The following is a 22,012-nucleotide window of genomic DNA, read 5'->3' as shown; positions in this document are numbered from 1 at the left end:
GTTACGTGACTTCCCAATCCCACAGCAAATTAAAGGAAGGCTCCTGGAGGCAAGCACAGTAATAGCAGAGAGAAACGATAGGTAATGGTGAGGGAAAAGGAAAAACTCTAAAAACCACCGTGGAACTCAAAGAGCAAACACATTTGGGGCCATTCAGTGTAGAGGCTTTAACAGAACTAAGCAGGATCTGAAAGAATTAAAAACATATATGATGACTCTGAAAAAATGTAATTATCTTATGTAGATTTTGTTTGCAAAAGCAAGGAAATATATACTAAATTAAGGAAGTTGCATGTAAATGGGTGAAATAAAGCAAAAAAAATGTGCAACTTAAAAGAATAACCTTGAGTTATCTATACCACGCACTTTATAATGTGTGATAAATGGGATATTAGTACATATATGCTGCTTATAAAATATACAAAGTAATTTATATAAAAAAATACAGCACCTTTTTCATCCATATATGACTGAAATTATAAAAGCCCTTTCCTAGTAAAAGCACCTCAGTCATGTAGGAATAGCTTAAGTCAGCTTCTCTCTGCCTAAGAACTTTATATTGTGTCCTGAGTGAGGAACTGTATCGATCGGTAGGCCCAACTGACTGAAAAACATTAGACAACAAGAGACACAGAGATCAAAAACATCTCCCTTAAATCAGTGTTTCCAAAATCAGTGTTTCTAAAACCAAATCTCCTGGAGAACTTGTTTTAAAATACAGATCCTGAGTCCCAACTGAAACTGCATGAATCAGAATCTCTGGGCGAAGGGCCCAAGGACTTAAGCTGCCTCTCCAAGGGTTTCTGGTATAGGTGAAGTCGGGGATCACACAGTAAACCATCACCTTGAAGTCAGGAGATGGGTCATCAGGACTGGGAATTAACCCTTTCCCACTCTCGTTCCTAGTGCGCCCAATAAGGCTGTACTCCTGGTTTTGACAATTCTTACACTAGACAGTAGATAATAAAGTTAAACATGGACTTCTAAATGTTTTATCACAAGACATATAATAAAAAAAAATCTAATAAGCCCTAATTAGTTCTCAAAAGACCATAAGATTGCTAAACCATATATGTGAGACTTGAAGCAATAGATGCCTGCAGGGAGAAAAATACTGAGCGAGAAACAGTAATCCCTAAGGATTACTTAGGAATAGAGAGGAAAATACAACTAAAAGCAGTCTTGGAGGAAAGGCAGAATGCAGCTTACATCCAGAGTATGAAAATGCGAATCTGTTAAAAATTGGCCAGGATGTTTAGGCTTGTCCTTACCACTCTTGAAGCACAGACTGGAAACGACCATCTTGCAAACATATTTTGTTTGGCCAGCACAGTGTTTTAAACAATTCCGAATTGGTTGTCAACAGGTAAAAAAAACAAACAAACAAACAAAAATCAGGGATCTTTTTTTTTTTTTAACTCTGTCTTTTCCTGGAAAATTGGAAATTGGAAGAACTAGAAAAATCAACTACACGGCCACACAGCTGGGTGGGAGCTGCCACTTTCGGCCACTTTCGGCCACTTTCGGCCAGGCGTGTGCTCCCAGGGGAGGCCCTTGCCTGCCTCACCAGACCAGCAGCCGGATCCCCACAGGCATTTGCACTGGCCACCCTGGCTTCAAGGAACCAAGGCAGAAGTCTCTCTGTGCCTCACTTTATTTCTAATGAAAATTCCTGCTACAAAGATTCTTCCCAACTTCAGAGATATCAAGAAAAAAAATTACATAATGTCCACAAATTACCTAGAATTCACTGTAATGTTCTCATCCTTACCTGCCCATTGGAATTACCTGGGGAGCTTTAAAAAATACAGACGCCTGGGTTCTACCCACAGAGATACGGATTTCTGGTCTGGAGCGCAGCCTGGGCATTGGGATTGCAGCAAGCTCCTCATGGGCAGCCCAGTGAGAACTCCTGCCTTCAGAGGATGCAAGCTGTTGAGTATGAAGCGTTAAGTTTATTCCAGTGTCAACCTCCCAATACGATTTTCTTGCCTCTCTCTTTCACAGTAATTCGTATCACTTCTTATTTTTAGAAAAAAAAGGCTGTTACTCCAAAAGCCTACCAGATGCCATTTACAAACTAGAAAAGAAGGTCAAAGTGTGTTCTGGTTCCTACCATGTATTTTCCCTCCAAAACAACCGAAACACTAAGGAAATGAAGGGAAATTATCCTGGAACAAAATTCAGACAGCACAAATAGCTCAAATACAATAGGAAGAGACTCACAGTGGCAGGCTTATATGAAAAAGTACAATTGCTTTGAAATTCATCAATGGACTAAGCGGAAAAATTTTCAAATATTAAAAAAAGAACAATTTCCCTAAGACTTTCGAGTAATAGCCCAATTTTTATCTTAAGAAAATGAATTCCAAATTACTACCTCTCTTCAAGCTTTCTTAGGTAGTGTGCATTTACATTCTGGCTTCCGATCATGAGAAATGCAAACTGCTGTCATCTAATTTTCAAACAGTCATACCACCTTACATTACAGTTGAAAAGTACATTTTCAAAATGTTTCACATACTAATAATGGCTTCTCATTACTGGACTTCTCCTGTACATCAGGCAGCACAGTAGGCACTTTATATACGTGGTCTCAAATCAGTCCAGTAACCTCGCAAAGTTATAATAATTCTGTCATCTCATTTTACAAATTTTAAAAAATCAGCTTCGGAAAGATTTTAAATTATGTACATGATCAAGTGAGTAGGTGGCAGCACTTGGATTCAAACCGAGGTCTCTCTGTCTGTCTGTCTGACTTCCAAACCTGTGCTCCTTGCACTAAACTACCTTGTTTAATCATCACAACCCACAGGCAGAGAGGCCTGTGCCCGATTATCCCCATTTTCCCAGTAAAAAACCAGAAAGGTTAACGATTTGCTCCATTATCACAGAACGAGTTAGCAGGAACCAAGGCCAGAATCTGCCTTCCCACTCTCCATTCCATGTTCCTTCCGAGGACCAAATCACAATTCACATGTTATGTTATAAAAGCTATACCAATGGCAGTTATGGATGGAAATCAAATTTCCTGATTTCTGAGAATAGTAAACATTGCTATAAATATGGCTTGGCTTCCGTACAGGTCTGGTACCATCCCTGTTTGTTCCAGCCCACCTACGAATCAGGTACCAGGTTCAACTCCTTTATTTGTTCCAGAATCCTCTCGCGAATCCTATGAACAATGATGCTGGTAACACATGGGCACAAGCACCCTCTCCAGGCCTTCATCCTGACTTTGGCTGCCCTGACGCCATCACCACACAATCAGCAGGACATCCTGAGGAAGGGCAGACATCATTTCATATGGGTTTTTCCTTTATTTGTAAAATCATAAAGAGATTGTGTCATAAAAATCCAGCAAGAAGTTTTCATCTCTGTGAGTCCCACTATTTGAAGCAGGTTCCCAGGGCAGTACAACATTTCATGTCCTGGCAAGAAGGTCTCCTCTTCTTTAAGCTGCCAATACTGTATCCCCAAAGCTGTATTCCAGAAATTGTGTCTATGATGTGTTGCAGCCAGGAAGTGAGTCTCAAATACAAGTGGACGTGGATACGGATCCCCTGCAAGAGAAGGCAAACAGGCTTTATCACCCCGTAAACATGTCTCACCAATCAATACTTGTTTGCCCTCTTTTCTGAAGCAACTCTTGAGAGTCACTTTAATTCTATCACTATGGATAATTCTTGGAGAAATTGCATTTCTACCTCCTAATAATTGTCCAACAAAGCAAGCACCTCATTTTATTAAGTCCACCTACCCAGAGAAGCTGGTTCAGAGAGGAGTTAAGATATAGCTAAAATTGAGGTCTTAATCATGCTGATTTAATAGAACTCTTCTATGTTATCAAATCTCACCAAGCCTAGTCCCCCAACTGCCAGCGGCAAGAACAAACAGATGTCATTGCTATTTGTTTTATTCAAAAATGACAGGAAATCAAAAATCTATCAAATGGATGTGTCAACAGCAATGCCACAAGCATTTTGGTTACTGAGATTTATGTGTCTCCATTTTGGCTCATGACAAAATCACCTTCTAAGCTTTCTAATTTTCAAATGCCCACTTGGACATACAGGACAGAGAGTTCTACAAAGTTATCTCGAATTCTTGGTGCAATATACAATGTAGTCACATTCTATGTTAATTTAAATGCTGTAAATTTAAAATGTAGTATGAGATGAAAATATTAAATAATGTCTCCTTACGCCCATTTCAGCAAATCCCACAAAATATCTTTTAAAAATTAAGAATTGAAAGATTCAAAAGTTGGCAAATTGAGTTAATTATAAACAGCAGCTATACTATTGCCACATCACAGGGCCACTTTATGTGCTAAACAAAATGCCTATATTTCTACTCCATTGTGTATGTGCATTGGAACTTTATGAGCAATTTTAGTGACCACTGTTGCTGGTATTTTAACTTCATGTTATTATCATTTTAATACTTTTTTATGCCTTAAAATAACATCCTCCAAATCTTCACCAAATGATGTTAGAGCTAATGCATGGAAAATAAACTGTCAAACTATAAGCTTTGGAGTAAAAATAAGAACATTCCTTGATGTTAACTTAGGACACTAATCAGGAGGCAACAAACTTTTTCTCGAAAGACCAGATACTAAATATTTCAGGCTTTGCAGGCTGTAAGGTCTCAGTCACAACTATTCAACTCTGTGGCTGTAGCTTTGAACACAGTCAAGGGCATAGCTGTGTTCCAATAAAACTTTATTTATAAAAGCAGGCAGTAGCCCAGATTTGGCTTCGGAGCCATAGTTTTCTGATCCCCTCCTCTACAGCTATAGGGCTAATTTCCCACCTTCTTTTAATGTAGCATTTTACCACTCATAATAACAGTAGGTCCCCATCTATAATCACCCCCCAACTTCCAGAATACAGTTATTTTTGAGAAAATAAAAAGTGCCATTAAAACAGAAACATTTCAAGCTCAAAAAACTTTGTAAAAATAGTCAAGAAAATGGGGGGAAAGGGAAAGGAATAAGCTGGCAACATGGTGGCAACATCAAAGCCTCAAAATGTTCTATATCGTATTTGTGGTGATACTTACATAACTGTGTATATGTGTTAAAACTCACCAAATTGTATGCTTAAAATTGGTCAATTTAATTGTATAAATAATACCTCAAAGAAAGTGATTTTGAAAAAAGCTTAAGACCTCAGCAATAGCCTTTAATTTATAGTAATTATAGATTTATGTGGTAAGAGTATATATATATATATATACACTTTACATTTAATCCTCTGAGAAAACTGGTCATCAATTTGAGAGTTTGAATTATATATATATCCTTCAGGAATTCTATTGTATTAAATTCATCAAATGTAACTGTCCTGTATTAAACTCCTGATAGTATTCAGACGTCAACCACTTCACTTAAGAGAAGAGAATAAGTTGCTTTGTGTAAACGATATAAAGCCCTGGGTTCATGGCTGAGTCCTCAACCACAGTTTAAAAAAAAAAAGAACATGGGTAACTTAAGACAATAGGTAATGCTGTAAACTTGTTTAATTTACTCATCTTCACTAGCAACACATTAAATCCAAACTGATTGACTGCAGGAGACCACGTACATGACTGTTTCCATTACTGATCAGTTCATGCAGAATAACTTTGTGCCCAGGAAGATGCTACAGCTGGTTGGTGTCACTGCCATATTTATCACAAGCAAATATGAAAATATGTACCCTCCCGAAATTGGTGACTTTGCTTTGGTGATCGACAACACTTGCACTAAGCACCAAACCAGACGGAAATAAAGATTCTAAGAGATTTAAAACTTTGGTGTGGTTCGACCTCTACCTTTGCACTTCCTTTGGAGAGCATCTAAGATAGGAGAGGTCGATGCTGAGCAGCATACTTTGGCCAAATAACTGATGGAACTAACTATGTTGGACTACAATATGGTGCACATTCTTCTTTCTCAAATTGCAGCAGGAGCTTTTTGCTTGGCATTGAAGATTCTGGATAATGGCGAATGGACACCAACTCTACAGAATTACCTGTAATACATAGAAGAATCCCCTCTTACTGCTACACAGCACCTGGCTAAGAATATAGTCATGGTAAATTGAGGGTTTACAAAGCACATGACTATCAAGAGCAAGTGTGCCACGTCTGAGCATGCTAAGATCAGCACTCACCACAGGTGAATTCTCTACTAGTTCAAGATTTAACCAAGGCTGTGGCAAAGGTATAACTTGTAAACTTGAGTTGGAATATTATCTGCTAGTGAAATTGGCACCATGTGCCATCTGCACATATTAAAAAGAAAATCCAAACTGATTTAAAATACAAGTTCATGTGAATCTCATCTCCTCTCCTTTCAGTAGTGCTTGTTCCAGTGTGGAGCCTGTCACCATGCAAGCAGGAAAAAAAAAAAAAAGGCAAACAAGATGCTAAAATCAGGGAAAAGACACACAAAGAAATCATTCCTCCGATTAATCTAAAGCTGACTGAATACATGGCAACAATTTCAAGACCCTAGCTATTAGCTTTCTCAATGCCCTAGCATTTAATCTGTCTCCAGCCAGAGATGTGAGCTCATTTAAAGTTGTTATTTCGAAAGTGCAGTCCCAGGACCACACCTGGGAATTTGTTAGAAACACAAATGCTCAGGCCCACCCTCAGACCTACTGAACCAGAACTCTGCCAGTGGGACCCACCAATCTGCATTTAACAAATCCTCTAGATGACTCTGATGCTTACTGAAGTTTTAAAACCACTAATTTGGAGTTTGAAAACCAATAGGAACATACCTTTCTCATGGAAGTGGAGGCCCCTCATTCCCTCATTCAACTTGGAGATCCAACCCCCAGGATAAAATGGGATCTGTGCCCAGGTGCACAAGCACAAGAGGTGTTTAGTGAGCCTCACAAATATGCCAGCTTAGAAAAGCAGGGAGACGTGGCCAAGTTCTTCTCTGCAATTTTTTAAGGAACAGGGTGGATGTAGGAGTAAACCATATTTAGAGTCAACATTTTATGAGCACCTGCCATGTGCTATGGCTATGCTAAATGAAACTGTCTTGTTTAGCCTTTCCAGCAATAATGAAATCTATTAATATGTGTTAGGTATACAGAGGCTTATTATTAATCAGAATGGAGTCCAACCTGCAAACAAGCAGAAACGCTTCAGCTGATGTTCATTCACAGGGGTGGCCAGCATGCTTGGAATGCTAAGGTACTTACATGTGAATGTTCCTTTTGCTGCTTCTTTGGTTAATTGCACTCAAACTTTATTGCACATCACAATTAGAATACCAGGGTGCTTACACAAAACCACGTGTAGTATACTTTTAAGCTTACATGAGAAAATCTGAGGTAATTCTAAATTATCCAAGGAATGTTTGCTTTATAATATCTATAGGACTCGGGTCCTCTCTCAGATGTTAAAAACCCTAAGTCCTATAAATATTGTAAGATGTAAAACCATCATATTTATTTTTGGCTTTGATTCTCTCTTAAATAACTTTCTCCTGCCCTTCCTGCTATAAAGACCATTCTCTTTAATGTAAACAATAGAAATTGGAGGGGAGGGGGTAAGTTCTGAAGTCCCCTGCTACATGTTAACCTTACACCATTTGCCCTGAACTAGAGGTGGCACGTACTTCGGCACAATTGCCGTCTTGTTTCCATCCTGTGCCCAAGACAGACATTGCTAATCAATCAAGGCACTCCTACCCAGAGCCTGAGAATTATTCTCAAGGCCTCAGAATCTTCGATAGCATTTTAGGCAGTCACCCCCAATCAGTGGACGTAGATGTGACTAATAAGATATATTTGTTTCACTGGCCAATCAACATGTCCCTTTTTTGTTTTCCTTCCTGCTCCAATTACAGCTTTAAATCCCTCTTTTGATTGTTCTCAGAACAATCACATTAAGCTTCAGTTAATCTGAGCTGCAGTCTTTACAAATCTACGCCACCTCAAGGGCCCCAATCATGACAGATTGTTCTGAACAGTTTTAACAATTTGAATGCAGTTGTAACCCAGCACATAATACAAAACTGCTCTGAAAATCAAAGAACCAAGTAAATAAAGGTACTGAAGAGATAAAACACCTGTGAAATGGCATTCTGTGCCTGTAACTCGGAAATGTACGGCATGAATAGCCCAGGGAGGCTAATGCAGAACGCCAAGCTTATAAGCAGGAAAACACGGCTTGCGTAAATAATTCTGACTTCGCATTTGGTACTCACTGATGGTTCTTTATTCAGTTAAGGGGGAACCACACTGTTCCTTTAGCAGCATCTCCATGATTCTAATTCCCTATAACAGGAAGAAAGAAAAATCAAAATGCCATATTTCACAGACAAGCACTTTTACATTTATCAAAACCTTTTGCCTTCAAGGAATCCAGGTCATGGCCATATATTCATTTCAGAAAAGTAGGTGTGTAGTCAGTCATACCTTACATTTTTATAATTTTCTACTCAGCAATTTCACATACATAATCTCCACATGTGCTCAAGAAGGTAGGCAGAGGCCGGGTGCGGTGGCTCACGCCTGTAATCCTAGCACTCTGGGAGGCCAAGGCGGGTGGATCACTCAAGGTCAGGAGTTCAAGACCAGCCTGAGCAAGAGTGAGACCCCATCTCTACTAAAAAATAGAAAGAAATGATCTGGACAACTAAAAAAAAAAAAATATATATATATATATATAAAAATTAGCCGGGCATGGTGGCGCATGCCTGTAGTCCCAGCTACTTGGGAGGCTGAGGCAGTAGGATAGCTTGAGCCCAGGAGTCTGAGGTTGCTGTGAGCTAGGCTGACACCACGGCACTCTAGCCCGGGCAACAGAGTGAGACTCTGTCTCAAAAAAAAAAAAAAAAAAGAAGGTAGGCAGAGCAGAGTTTAGGATCTCCATTTTTTTCTAAATTTTTTTATTTCAGCATATTACAGGAGTACAAACGTTTAGGTTACATATATTGCCTTTGTCCCACCTGAGTCAGAGTTTGAAGTGTGTCCATCCCCCAGATGGTGTGCACTGCACCCATTAGGTGTGAATATACCCTTCCCCCCTCCCCTTCCCACCTGCCCAACACCTGATGAATGTTACTACTATATGTGCACTTAAGTGTTAATGAATTAATACCAATTTGATGGTGAGTACACATGGTGCTTGTTTTTCCATTCTTGTGATACTTCACTTAGTAGAATGGGCTCCAGCTCTATCCAGGATAATATAACAGGTGCTAGATCACCGTTGTTTCCTATGGCTGAATAGTACTCCATGGTATACATATACCAATTTTATTAATCCACTTACGTATTGATGGGCACTTGGGTTGTTTCCATATCTTTGCAATTGTGAACTGTACTTCTATAAACATTCTAGTGCAGATGTCTTTTTTATAGAATGTCTTTTTTTCTTTTGGGTAGATGCCCAGTAATAAGATTGCTGGATCAAATGGTAGTTCTACTTTTAGCTCTTTGAGGTATCTCCATATTATTTTCCATAGAGATTGTACTAGTTTGTAGTCCCACCAGCAGTGTATGAGTGTTCCTATCTCTCCGCATCCATGCCAACATTTATCATTTTGGGACCTTTTGATAAAAGCCATTCTCACTGGAGTTAAGTGATATCTCATTGTGGTTTTCATTTGCATTTCCCTGATGATTAGAGAGGCTGAGTATTTTTTCATCTGTTTGTAGGATCTCCATTTTAACCACAAGAAAACAGCCCAAGAGAAGTTAAGTAACTTCTTAAAAGTGGCCCAGCTACTAAGTAGCCTTGTCAGAGCTGGAATGATAATGACAATACTTAATATTCATTGAACACTTAGAGATGTGCTAGCTTTACTGCTAGGGCCAGGTGCATTACCTTGGGTAGGGGGTGCTGTGGTTCCCCACTGAGATCCCCCCAGGACCAAAGCACTCCTTTCGCCTACCAAATACTGTCCCTGTCTTGAAAGAAAGCTAAGTAGCAGAGAGTACTGGCTAAACCTCTGTAGGATCAGGAGCACCGTTATCAGAGGCAGGAGACTTGGGTTCTAGTCACAGCTCCACCAATCATTCTGCTGGGTGCCTCAGGCTGCTCACTTTTACCAAAAAGTAACTTAGACTACAGAGGTCAGGGGACTGCAAGGAGACTGGATCAGCGCTTTCTATACTACTCCAAGCCCTACCACTGAATCGATCAGAAACTCCAGGGCTGAGACCTAGAATCTTTGTATTTATAACATATCTCATATGATTGTGAAGCATGACTAGTTCACTTACTAGAATTTGTATATAGCAGCTTTACACCACCTGCAACTCTGACAGTCTAGCAATTGATAAAATAGGTTCTCCTTAATCATTTCTGAAGATATACTGTACCCTTATAGCTCTCCTTTTAAAGAACTGGGGAAAAAAGAGGCAGGTGCAAGAGAAGAAACAACCAGTGGAATGAAATTTAACTGAATTAATGTAAGACCTGGATTATGTTCGTGTCTGTTCTACTCATTCAACAGTAGATCCAGTTAAATATTTATCATGCACCTACTATGTGCACTGGAGTCTAAGTGATGAACAAACAAGAAAAAGTCCCTGCCCTCATGGAGCTTACAGTCTGGTAGATTCCAGGGAATTTTCATTCCCATGTTTCAACTTTTAGTTTCAACAAACTTCTAGGAAATAATTAAATCATCCTCCTATTTTAAGGAAGAATAAAAACCGCCACATTAATTCCCTTTCAAGCTTCTTTTTGCAGAGTAGGTCCATAAAGATGGTATGACTTTAAAACAAGAAAAGCACACTCCTTCCCTAGGAAGCGAGAACCTGTGAACTCTCCCATCCATCTAGATTAAGGCCAGCACCACTTACCGAGTTGAACACTAATTGACATAAGCGAAGACTCTGAGGTTTGCCTTAGGGGTTGAAAGACGTTATTTATTGAATCAATTATGTTCACAAGGTGACAGCTGAATTTTCTTTATCTTTTTCCCCCCTCTCTCATATCACTTTAGCCTTTTTAGGCAGAACAGTTAGAAACAGAAGATAGAGAATGGGGGAGGGAGAGAGGCCTATAAAGTGAGTAAAAATAAATAAATAAAAACTAACAGGGAGTCCAAGTCATTATTTAGTTCCTCTCTTTGGTATGGAAGGATCAAATCAAAGTCCAATCGATAGAGTCCTTTCAAATAAAGTTCCAACACTTAAATCTCAACCCACAGGAGATCAGGCTTAAAGAGGCTAAATTTACACCACTTATCACACAATGATGCCTGAAATGCAGAACAAACATTAAGTGGATGTACCTTTATAGACGCGGCTTAAAAGCATCTTGGACTGACAAACCATAAACCAGCTTGATTTTATTATTTCTTTTCCCTGTGAGATTTTTTTCTCTCCTACTAGGCTATCTCTCTGTATGTCCCAACGTACAGATAAGTGAGCTACCCGGCAGTCTCACTTCCCTAATACCAGAACCGTGCTGGCCAGATGCATCCCCACAAAGGAGGCTCAGAGTCTTTCAGATTCAAAACATCTCACAAGTTCCCCACTCTGAGAGTCTCTGAGAAATAGCTGATTATTAATGAAAACACAAAACTTGTCTTAGAGGAGCAGAAATAAATTAGTACTAACAGTAGCTAAATCCAGACAGTATATTTATGTTATTATCAAACTGATGCTTCCTTGAGAAGCTCTGATTTACCTAGGAGGCTCCAAAGAGAGTAATATTAGACCTAACAAAAATTAAAATATTCCAAAGCAGTTCTCAAAAGACACATCTATGGAGAGCTCTTAACAAAAGCGAATTGCTCACTTAATTATCACAGCGATAAAAGGTTGGTATAAAAGACCCCGCTGGAAATGTTTTCTTATGGGTCATGGCTTTGGAGCAAATACGACAAACAATATCAGTGCCCACTGTGTGTAAGGGACTGCACAGAAGCTGTGGGGAACAGGGATGCAGATTAAGACATGAAGCCTCTACTCAGAGGGTCATTGGTCTCTTCAGAGGAAACAGGAATGAAAAGCAATGAAAGGCAAGAGAGCCTCTGAGAAGCGCTACGATTTTTAAAAGAATAAAAGTGTAGCCATGCACAACTTAATGACATTTTGGTCAACAAGAGACCACATATACAATGATGTTCCCATAGGATTATAACGCAGCTGAAAAGTTCCTATCACCTAGTGATGTTGTAGCCACCATAACGTCGCAGGGCAACACGTTACCAACATGTTTGTGGTGGTGCCGGTGTAAACAAACCCGCTCCACTGCCAGTCATATAAAAGCCTGGCACCCACAATTATATACAGTACGTAATGCCTGATAATGATAATAAATGACTACATTGCTGGTTTATGTATTTACTGTACTATTGATAATTATTTTTAAGAATCTTCTTCTACCTGTTAAGAAAAAAAGTTAACTGTAAAACAGCCTCAGGCAGGTCCTTTAGGAGGTGTCCAGAAGAAGGCATTGTTGTCATGGGAGATGACAGCTCCGTATGTGTTACTGTCCCTGAAGACCTTCCAGTGGGACGAGATGTGGAGGTGGCAGACAGTGATACTGATGACCCTGACCCTGTGCAGGCCTAGGCTAATGTGTCTGTGTCTTAGCTTTTAACAAAAGTTTAAAAAGTAAAAATAAAAAATTTTAAATATAGAAAAAAACTTATAGAATAAGGATATAAAGAAAATATTTTTGTGCAATTGTACAATGTGTGTGTGTTTTAAGCTAAGTGTTATTAGAAAAGAGTCAAAAAGCTAAAAAAAATTAAAAAGTTTATAAAGTAAAAGAGTTACAGCAAGCTAAGGTCGACCGATTTACTACTGAAGAAAGAAAAATATTTTAATAAATTTGGTGTAGCCTAAGTGTACAGTGTTTATAAAGTCCACAGTAGTATAAAGTCCTAGGCCTTCACATTCACTCACCACTCCTCACTGACTCACCCAGAGCAACTTCCAGGCCTGCCAGCTCCACCCATGGTACATGCCCTATACAGGTACACAGGTGTACCATTGTTTATCTTTTATACAGTATTTTTACTGTGCCTTTTCTATGTTTAGATACACAAATACTTATCACTGTCAATACTTAGGTGCTACAATTACCTACAGGATTCAGGACAGTAATATGCTGTACAGCAGCAGTCTCCAAACTTTCTGACACCAGGGAGACCAGTTTCATGGAAGACAGTTTTTCTACAGACACGGTGGGATGGGGGTCTGGGGGTTGGGAGGGGCATCGCTATCTTGGCTCCACCTCAGATCATCAGGAGTTGGATTCTCATGGGGAGAGTGCACAGAAACTTAACCAAAGGCACCCAGTTAGTAAGTAGCATAATCCAGATTCACAGCCATATTTTTACAACTGAGTCCTCAGTATATTAACTCCTTGAAAAGGTGTGTCTATAGGGTTCCCTTCTCAAATTACCAAAAAAGGACATATTACTTTAGGCATAATCCTTCCTGCCATACAGAAGTCCTTTCCATCTATATCTGGGTGGTTTTAATTTTATAAATTTAGAAGAAGCGGAGTGAGATCAAAACACATGTATACTAGTTCCTGAAATTAACTTAAGAAAAAAAAGCACTTCGCCACATCTCCAAATGCATTTTTTTCTCCTGTTGATACTAAGTGAAGCTCCTTCATGCACTCTGGAGAAGTTAGAGGAAAAATACATCCATTAGAAGCATTTTTGTTTCAGTATAATATCTGCCAATTAGAATTCCTTGGTCAACTGTCTAATACCAACCTGGAGAGCGATTCACTTCCTACTAAAAGCGTTTCAGCACTGAACATGGTCATCATTTCTTGGGTACAAAACCCACAGTGGGTGAACGCGGTACAGAGTTATGACTTAAGACAGAGTGCTGTAATTAACAACAGCAACATAAATATGATGGCTTGCCCTCACTCCTCATCCTTTGCATTACCTGTGGAGTGGCAGAACAATAAGTCATGGCAAATTTAATAAGTGACATTTGCTTTTTAATTCCATGCATTTAACATTACAAATTAAGAAGAGAAATCTGAACAAAAGCTACACATAGGAAAGCTACTAAATGATTAAAAAATAAAATCTCTATATACAGATAGGCTAAAGAAAATCATCTTTTTGTTTGTTTTGTTTTTTGTTTTTGACTCTGTTGTCTGGGCTAGAGTGCAGTGGCATCATCATAGCTCACTATAACCTCAAACTCCTGGGCTCAAGCAATCCACCTGCCTCGGTCTCCCACATAGCTGGGACTACAGGCACGCGCCACCATATCCAGCTACTGTTTTTATGTTTTGTAGAGACAGAGTCTCACTATGTTGCTCAGGCTGGTCTTGAACTCCTGGCCTCAAGCGATCCTCCTGCCTTGGCCTCCTAAAGTGCTAGGATTACAGGTGTGAGTCACGGCACCCGGCCTCTGCTGTTTTTAAGTCAACTATCTGCAAAGGAAAAATGCCTTGTAGCACTTATAAGTAGCACCCCACCCCAACCCCTCCTTATCTGTGGTTTTGCTTTCTGGGGTTTCAGTTTGCAGTCAACTGACGTGCAAAAATATTTAATAGAAAATTCCAGAAATAAACGATTCAGAAGTTTTAAATTGTACAGCATTTTGAGTAGCGTGATGAAATCTGCCACCCAGGAATGTGAATCATCCCTTTGTCCAGCATATCCATGCTGAGACACTACCTGCCTGTTAGTCGCTTAGTAGCGGTCTGGGTTATCAGATCAACTGTTGAGGAATCATCACAGTATCGCAATGCTTGTGTTCAAGTAACCCTTAAATTACTTCGTGATGGCCCCAAAGTACAAAAGTAGTGATGTGCCAGCAATCCAGATATGCCAAAGAGAAGCTGTAAGTGAAAAGTTCTCAAGAAGGAAAAAAAAAATCATATGCTAGGTTGCCAAGAATTAATCTTCTATCCATGAAATTGTGCAGAAGTAAAAGGAAATTCATATGTAGTATAATACATAGAGAGTTCAAAACTATCTGTGGTTTCAGACATGCATTGGGGGGGTCTTAGAACATATCCCCTGTGGATAAGGGGGGAATACTGTAGATACAAATGTTCTTTAAAACTTCCAAACCCCATCATAAACTGGTAAGGGGAAAGAAGAGACTGGAGAAATACACATAATAACATGGCTGATACTTTCCAAAAGACATCCTACTATTTCAGTTGCCAACTAAACAGGAAGCATGATTGGTTAATCCCTAGGATCACAGTCTTTGTATTGTTTGTTTCAGATACTCCTACACAGATTAATAACTTCATGGTCTACATCTACCAGCTGTCTTTAATGTTAAACAATCCAAAAAAATTCTTCCCTTCAATAAAAAATCTGAGGCTTATAAAAAACACACCCATATAGCCTTCACTTGGTGAACTGCAAAGCTGGGATTCCTTTTAAAAACCAAGTGGTGCAAGCAATTCTGGCTCTCGTTTGGAGACTGATGCAAAATCCTTAAGACTGAGGGACAGCTCTGATTCACACCTTGTTTGGAATTTAGCCAACAGATTCAGGTTGTCTAGGAAATAATTTGTTGCCCTGGCTTAAGCAAACAGTGAGCTGCTGGGAAAGTAAATGAGGGAGAATTGTCAGTATTTTAAAGTCATGGGAGCCTGGTCAGTAAGTGCTGAGAAGAAGGGTCTGACTGCCCAGTTTGAATCTGGGTTCTACCACTCACCACCTGTGTGATCTTGGGCAAGTCAACTCACCTCTCTGTTCCTCCTCATCTATACAATGATAATGGTAGTACTCACCACAGAGAATTGCTCAGCAAACTGCATGAGGTTAATACATGCAACACACTCAGGATGATGCCTGCGGCATAGAAAGTGCTCAAAAAATATTACCTGCTATTATTATCTTTCCTATTAACACTGTGTTGGATAAGAAGTTCCTCTGCTTTTAAGACTGTTGTTAAAAGATAATAGAATGAAAATATAAAAGAAATCTTACCACTTTTGGAAAACGGTATTGTAATACATTCGTTTGTTCATTAATTCCATAAATATTTATTAAGCACCGACGATGTGCTGGGCATTAAGGATAAAGTGGTGAGCTCTATACAGAAGCCTGTCTTTCAGTGAGAGAGACAAAGAATACATTCAAAGAACCGTGAAAACAGTCACATACAGATAAGAGCACTTCAAGGAACCTTTTCTAAGGCAATGGTACAAAATATGAAAGGCTCTATGTGTAAAGATGTTTCATATGGTGTCATTTACAACGGTCAAAGCTGGAAATAACCTCAATGCTCAATACTAAAGAAAGGGTGAAATAAAGTATTACATAACTATTTAATGAAATATTATGTAGTCATTAAAGTGATGGCTTTGAAGTTTACGTAGCTACTGTGAAAGGCATTTGTTATAAAATATTACTTGAAAAAAGCAAGAAATGAAATTTTACTAGTACTGTAATTATGACTGTCTTTAAAATCTGCATATAAAAGACCAGAAGGAAATATGCTAATTTGGGTTATAACAGAAAGATAACAATTATCATTTACAAAGTATTTATTGTGTACCCAGGAATTTTAAGCAGTCCTTTATATTGTCTCCTGTAATTCTCATACTCATAAGTTACATAGTATTATTCGCATTTCACCCAGAGAAAGGTTAAGTTTGTCCACACCCCATGAGGGAGGGCACTGTGATTTAAACCCACACTGAGTTGATTCCAAAGGTAGATTCATTATAACCACTAAATATTTTTTTATAATGGCATGATGAGAAGAATAAGTTTTTGCCCTTGTGTTTTGCTTTTTAAATGATGTTAACAATAACAACTGATCATTTGTTGTGTGCCGAGTCCTATCCTAAGTGTTTTATGTATATAACTCATTTACTCCTCAGAAATACTTTATGAAGCAGACTCCAATATTATCCTCATTTTGCAGATGAGAAAAATGAGACACAGAAAATTAAGTGGCTCATCCAAGGTCACATGGCTGGTCAGGGCAGGGTATTCTACTGGTTTCAAAGGGAGCTGAGACAAAAGAACATAAATGGCTCTACTGGAAATATAATTTAAAATATTTATGTGCAGGTAGTACATTTCAAAACATTTTAAAATAAGAGTTTTTTTAAAATTCTGTTTAAATAAAAGAATCTTTTTAGAAGGAGTATAGTATTTTTTTTTAATTTGAACTATTACAACATAGCAAGAAGTCTGGAGAATAATAGGAAAACCAGTAGGTTTTAACAAACGCTCATGTTTTTAAAAATAACAAAAGCTATACCCCACCAAAGGCCACTGATTGAGAAAATTTTTAACTGTATCCTTTAAATTCTACTTAAACTGGGAATCAATATGAAGAGATACTTAATTCTCAAAAAACCATCATTTTCCTTTGCTAAGGAAATTCAGAGAAAAACAGAAAAGGTTTAGATAAAATCTAAGGAAGAAAGCTGGCCAAGGTATAAAGGGTCAAATCCGAGACAGCAAGTGGGATTCAAATAAAAACTGAGAGTGACAAAGAGATACCACTCCAACAAATCTAGAGTCACTAGACCAATGCTTCCTTTTCCCCTAACAACAGGCAGACACCGCAGCCTCCTCCCCATCACCCTCCTGGGTCTCTGCCTGCTGCCCAAGTCCCACAAACGGTGAGCCCTACCAAAGGGGTCCTTCGGGAAGAGATGAAATTCTACCTTAGAGTGAGGAGTCAGTATAAAAAATCACCATAGGCAAAGGGAGGAAGAATGCTCCAGGCGGACCACTGGACACCTCAGAGAGCTCAAGGAGCACTTCATTAGCATGCTGCAGGGCTTAAGCACACAAATGCAGTTTAACTACTGGATGTACCCTTAAGAAATGAAATTACCTCTCCAACTCAAGTCGTTCTACCCAGAATTCTGTCTAAACCCCTGAGCTGAGATGCCTGACTGACATTTTCCTGGTCTTTCTGGTCAAACTCAGAGCCTTAATGTAACACAAAGAGCCTAGCTGAATCCAAGCCCAATATTACAAGTAATGATACCTTTGATCCACAACAGATTTGAACCTCAAAGGCACTTAGTCCACAAAATGTGCAGATGCGGCCTCTATTTTTTTTTTTTCTTTTTGGTATTCCAATGCAGCCTGGCCAGAGCTGCTTCAACTTTCAATTCTGTGCTGCCTTAGGTTTATACGAGGCACATAAAGATTTATGGCAGCCACAAATTCCTATTTTCTCATTGTCTTTGTCTTTGAATTTAGCACAACACAGTGAGAAACAGGCTCAGAAAACTAATAGATTGGTGGGGAGAACACAGCTCCCAAATCTCCAAAGATACCTGGTTGGGTAAGAGAGTAGAGGAACATTAAGATAGCAAGTATCATATTAAATGTTATGAAGACAAGGACATTTTCTCTATAGTCTACCAAGTGTCTACTTCAAGGTCACGCGGACACCCAATGCTGATAGAGACAGGTTCATGCATTTGTTTTGTCTCCTCATTAAGCTCTTTGGGGGAAAGGATTCTGTCCTCCACAGCAGGGAGTCAAACAGCAGTGAAGAGGGTGGGCTCTGAGGTCAGAACACCTGGATTCATATTCCAGCTCTTCCACTTATTGGCTGATGACCTTGTACAAGTAATTTAACCTTTGTGTGCCTCTATTTTCTCATTTATAAAATGGAAAAGTTGAAATAACTACAGTCTCTCTTTTGGAGGATTACTGGAAGGACTAAATGTTCATAAAACAGTGCAGTACTTGGCTCATGGTAAACACTCAGTAAATTACAGCTGCTGTTATTATTATATCCAGTCTTCCCCAAGGTTTCCAGAATAGTCTGTGTTTACAGACGGCATGGATTTAAAATAAGCCAACATAACTATTACTGGGCACCAATACCTCAAAGACCCACAAGTCTGTAATATGTCGTTTATTTAACTCACATGTATGGAATTATAAAATGAAATCGTAACAACCCTACCACATGCTTACCACCCCTTCTCCTAGCTAGTATTTTATAAATGTATGTTTCTTATTTTGTAATATTTTATTGCCACCTCAACCCTTAACCAACTACCTGTTAAATGAATTGTCTGATGCTCTAATGTCCCTAGTTAAACTACTAAATTTTTATGCAGGCTTGAAGACTACTTGTCAGACAAAAAAAGCTTGGTAGAGATTGGAAGAAAGGAGGAGAGGATTTTTTAAAAAGTCATACAATTTCAGAATTGAAAATGACCTACCCGGTCCAATCTGACTTTACAGAAAGATCCATCATTTTCTAGTCCAAGCACCATGGCCATTAAAGAGTGGCCAAGACAGGGCCAGAGCCTGACTCCTGGTTGGGTCGGCAGGCTCCTCACTACACTGCGTGCAGACAACTTTCTCCCGTCACTACACATACAATGACACCGACACACCTGGATCTCAGGAAACCCCTTACTGTAAGTAGGAGTTTAACTTCCCAGATTTCGCCCAGTTTCATAGAAGACAACGTCCCAGAATTCAGGAATTCCCGAAAGCTTTACCACTGAGCAAAGTCTATTACAACCCAGATGAATTCGAATGAGCCATGGGAGGATTTTAGATTCCTAGATCTCACAGTCAAAGTAAAGGCATTGATTTAAACTCAGTCGAAGGAACAAAAAACTGTATTGCTTGCAGAATATCATTTTCACTAAGCTGCTTTCCCTGCCAAAGCTATGTTTCATGAGACTAACACCCTAGAGGTAACAGTGGGAGCGGAGCTGATGGGGAGGGGGTGTGTAAGAAGACAGCAGCTACTATGATTTACCTGATATAGAAATGAGTTGTTAAAAATCAGAATCCTGGGTAATATTCTCAGGGTATCTAATGAATAAATATCAACTAAGTCAATCTATCTAAGCACTCAAGAGTGGGATTAAAAAGTATTATCAACAGAGGTAAATTTGAGCTAGGAAATAAACCCTCTGGAACTGGAAAGAGAACATATTTCATCAGTTCTTTCACGTGGTTCAAGTAATATAAAGAATCTTGAAAGAAATGCAAGTCTCCAATATATAGTCAGCATACTATTACACTGGTGTTCTTATGTCATACTTGTGACTTTTATTTATTCTTTTGAAAGACAGTTTCATCTGCTCTTTCCCTCTATCTTGAAATTATTGAGTTTTGAAATGTCTACTGTTTTTTAGGGTTGTGACTACCCACGTATGTGTGTACACAGGACATTTAATTCACAGGTAAGGGATTGAGCATCTCAGAGCAACTGGTCCAGGGTAACACAATATAAAAAGCCTTAAGGGGGACTGAGGTCAAACGACTAGTTAATGACAGAATCATTAACTTTCAATCATCAGAAACCAGGAGCTAACAACTTTGTTTCTTCTTCACATCAATGTCATGAAGTGAGAATAATTAGCCCTACTTTCCTAGAGATAAATGAAAGTTCTAAGATGTTAAGTTATTCATTCAAGTCATATGGCAAGAAGACTGGTGATATCTAATACCAACTAGTGGTGGAAACTATAAATTGGCAGGATTCTTTTGGAAGGAAATTTGGCAATATTCATCAAAGGTCTTAACCCAGGAAGCAACTAGAAATGTGCACAAGTATTTTTATTCAAGGATTTATTCAATATTATTTATAATCGTGAAAAAATGGAAACTAACAATAAGAGCTATTATGCCAGTGGAATATTATGCAGGCATCGAAAATCGTGTTTCCAAGGAATATGTTACGACACAGAAAAATGATCATAATACGTCCATAAATGAAAATATCTACATCAAAATATCAAATGTGCATATACTATTAGAATTATGAATGATTTTTATTTTCATTGTACTTTAATTAAAAATTGATAATGAATCTTTAACACTTTTATAATTTAAAAATGATGAATTTGAAAATAAACACCACAAACTTGCCCTATACTACTGTATATCTAAAATTTTTGTTCAGGTAAGTATTTAAAAGGCTGTTTACCTATAAAAATACACTTCCTAGCAGAGAATTTCTCTTAAAACTAACAATTACTGAGGTTTTACCATGTGCCAGGCAAGTTTCATGTATGTGACCTTACTTAATCCTTTAGAAACCCTATGAAATAGGACTATGATCATCACTCCATTTTAGAGAGAAAAAGTTGAGGGTCCGGAAGGTAAAATATGATATCCAGGAAGTGAGAAAACCAGATCAGGGGCCAAGTACCCTTCCTCTAAAGTTTCACACTCAGTTCCTGTGTTAAACATACAGCCAAAACCTAGTTTCATACTGAATAATTTTTCTACAGGCACGATATACTATGCTTTTGGTTCAGGAGGTGATATTAGCATACGGTTGTTAAGATGTCTATAGTTTGCTTTAAAATATTTCAGCACATGCAGTATAATATTATAGTGTGTGTGTTAGTTCAAGTTATACACCAGGTACAGTCAGTTGTCCTAATGTGGGCTTCACACTCCAAAGGTTGTCTGTAAACATTCTAATTGGCAACCAGAAACTTCAGTTAAACACAAGAGGCTTTGATAATTAGCACAAGGAACATGGGAACCGTGAATTTCCATTGGTGAAATCAATGGCTTGTTAACTAGCATAATGGAGATTAGAAATGGACTATCATTAATTCAATGAATAGGACTTAAGATACGGGGATTAGCTCAAAATCCTAAAGACGCATCCACCCTTGCACCATCAGGGTGTCAGTCCCTATCCAACAAGCCCATCTCCCTCCAACTTTAGGAATGGCACCCACAGTTTATGCCTAAATGGTCCTATGGCCAACCACAGAATCAGAAGACTGTGGATGTCTGACAGGATCTGTAAAATAGCCGAATCCTGCCTTTGGAATATTGTCTGCTCTGCCTTCAGTGAACTGTTGGTGAAATTCCTGGTTAGAGCACCCAAAAGGATGGAGACTTAATTATTAAACTTATAGAACAGGCAAACTATTTTGTGCCTATTTGTAAATAATGATTAATAAATGCCAGTATATGTTGCAGAAATTTTTCAAAAAACTGATATTAAGGTTTCAGGCGTGCTGCTGACCCTCATCGACCACTAATTATCAATTCCCAATTTTTACCAAAAAGAACTTAACACTATGCACACAACTTGGCATACGAATTGGCTTAGGT

General features: G+C 38.7%; 1 protein-coding gene across 1 annotated transcript in view; it reads right to left on the bottom strand.

The window, feature by feature from the left end:
• Positions 1 to 3,306: 3,306 nt before the first annotated feature.
• PRELID2 (PRELI domain containing 2) overlaps positions 3,307 to 22,012 on the bottom strand; it is an 80,616-nt gene continuing 61,910 nt past the window's right edge. Inside the window, exons 6-7 of the mRNA XM_012658265.1 lie at positions 8,219 to 8,288; positions 3,307 to 3,563 (exon numbers count right to left, since the gene is read on the bottom strand). Of these exons, the coding sequence (XP_012513719.1) occupies positions 8,229 to 8,288 (60 nt within the window). The 3' untranslated portion in view covers positions 3,307 to 3,563; positions 8,219 to 8,228. The remainder of the gene's footprint in view (positions 3,564 to 8,218; positions 8,289 to 22,012) is intronic.

The sequence above is a fragment of the Propithecus coquereli genome, unplaced genomic scaffold (assembly GCF_000956105.1).
Source record: "Propithecus coquereli isolate 6110/MARCELLA unplaced genomic scaffold, Pcoq_1.0 Scaffold58, whole genome shotgun sequence".
Classification (NCBI taxonomy): Eukaryota; Metazoa; Chordata; class Mammalia; order Primates; family Indriidae; genus Propithecus; species Propithecus coquereli.
The sequence above is the reverse complement of the archived record's forward strand: the minus strand, read 5'-3'. Positions and strand labels throughout refer to the sequence as shown.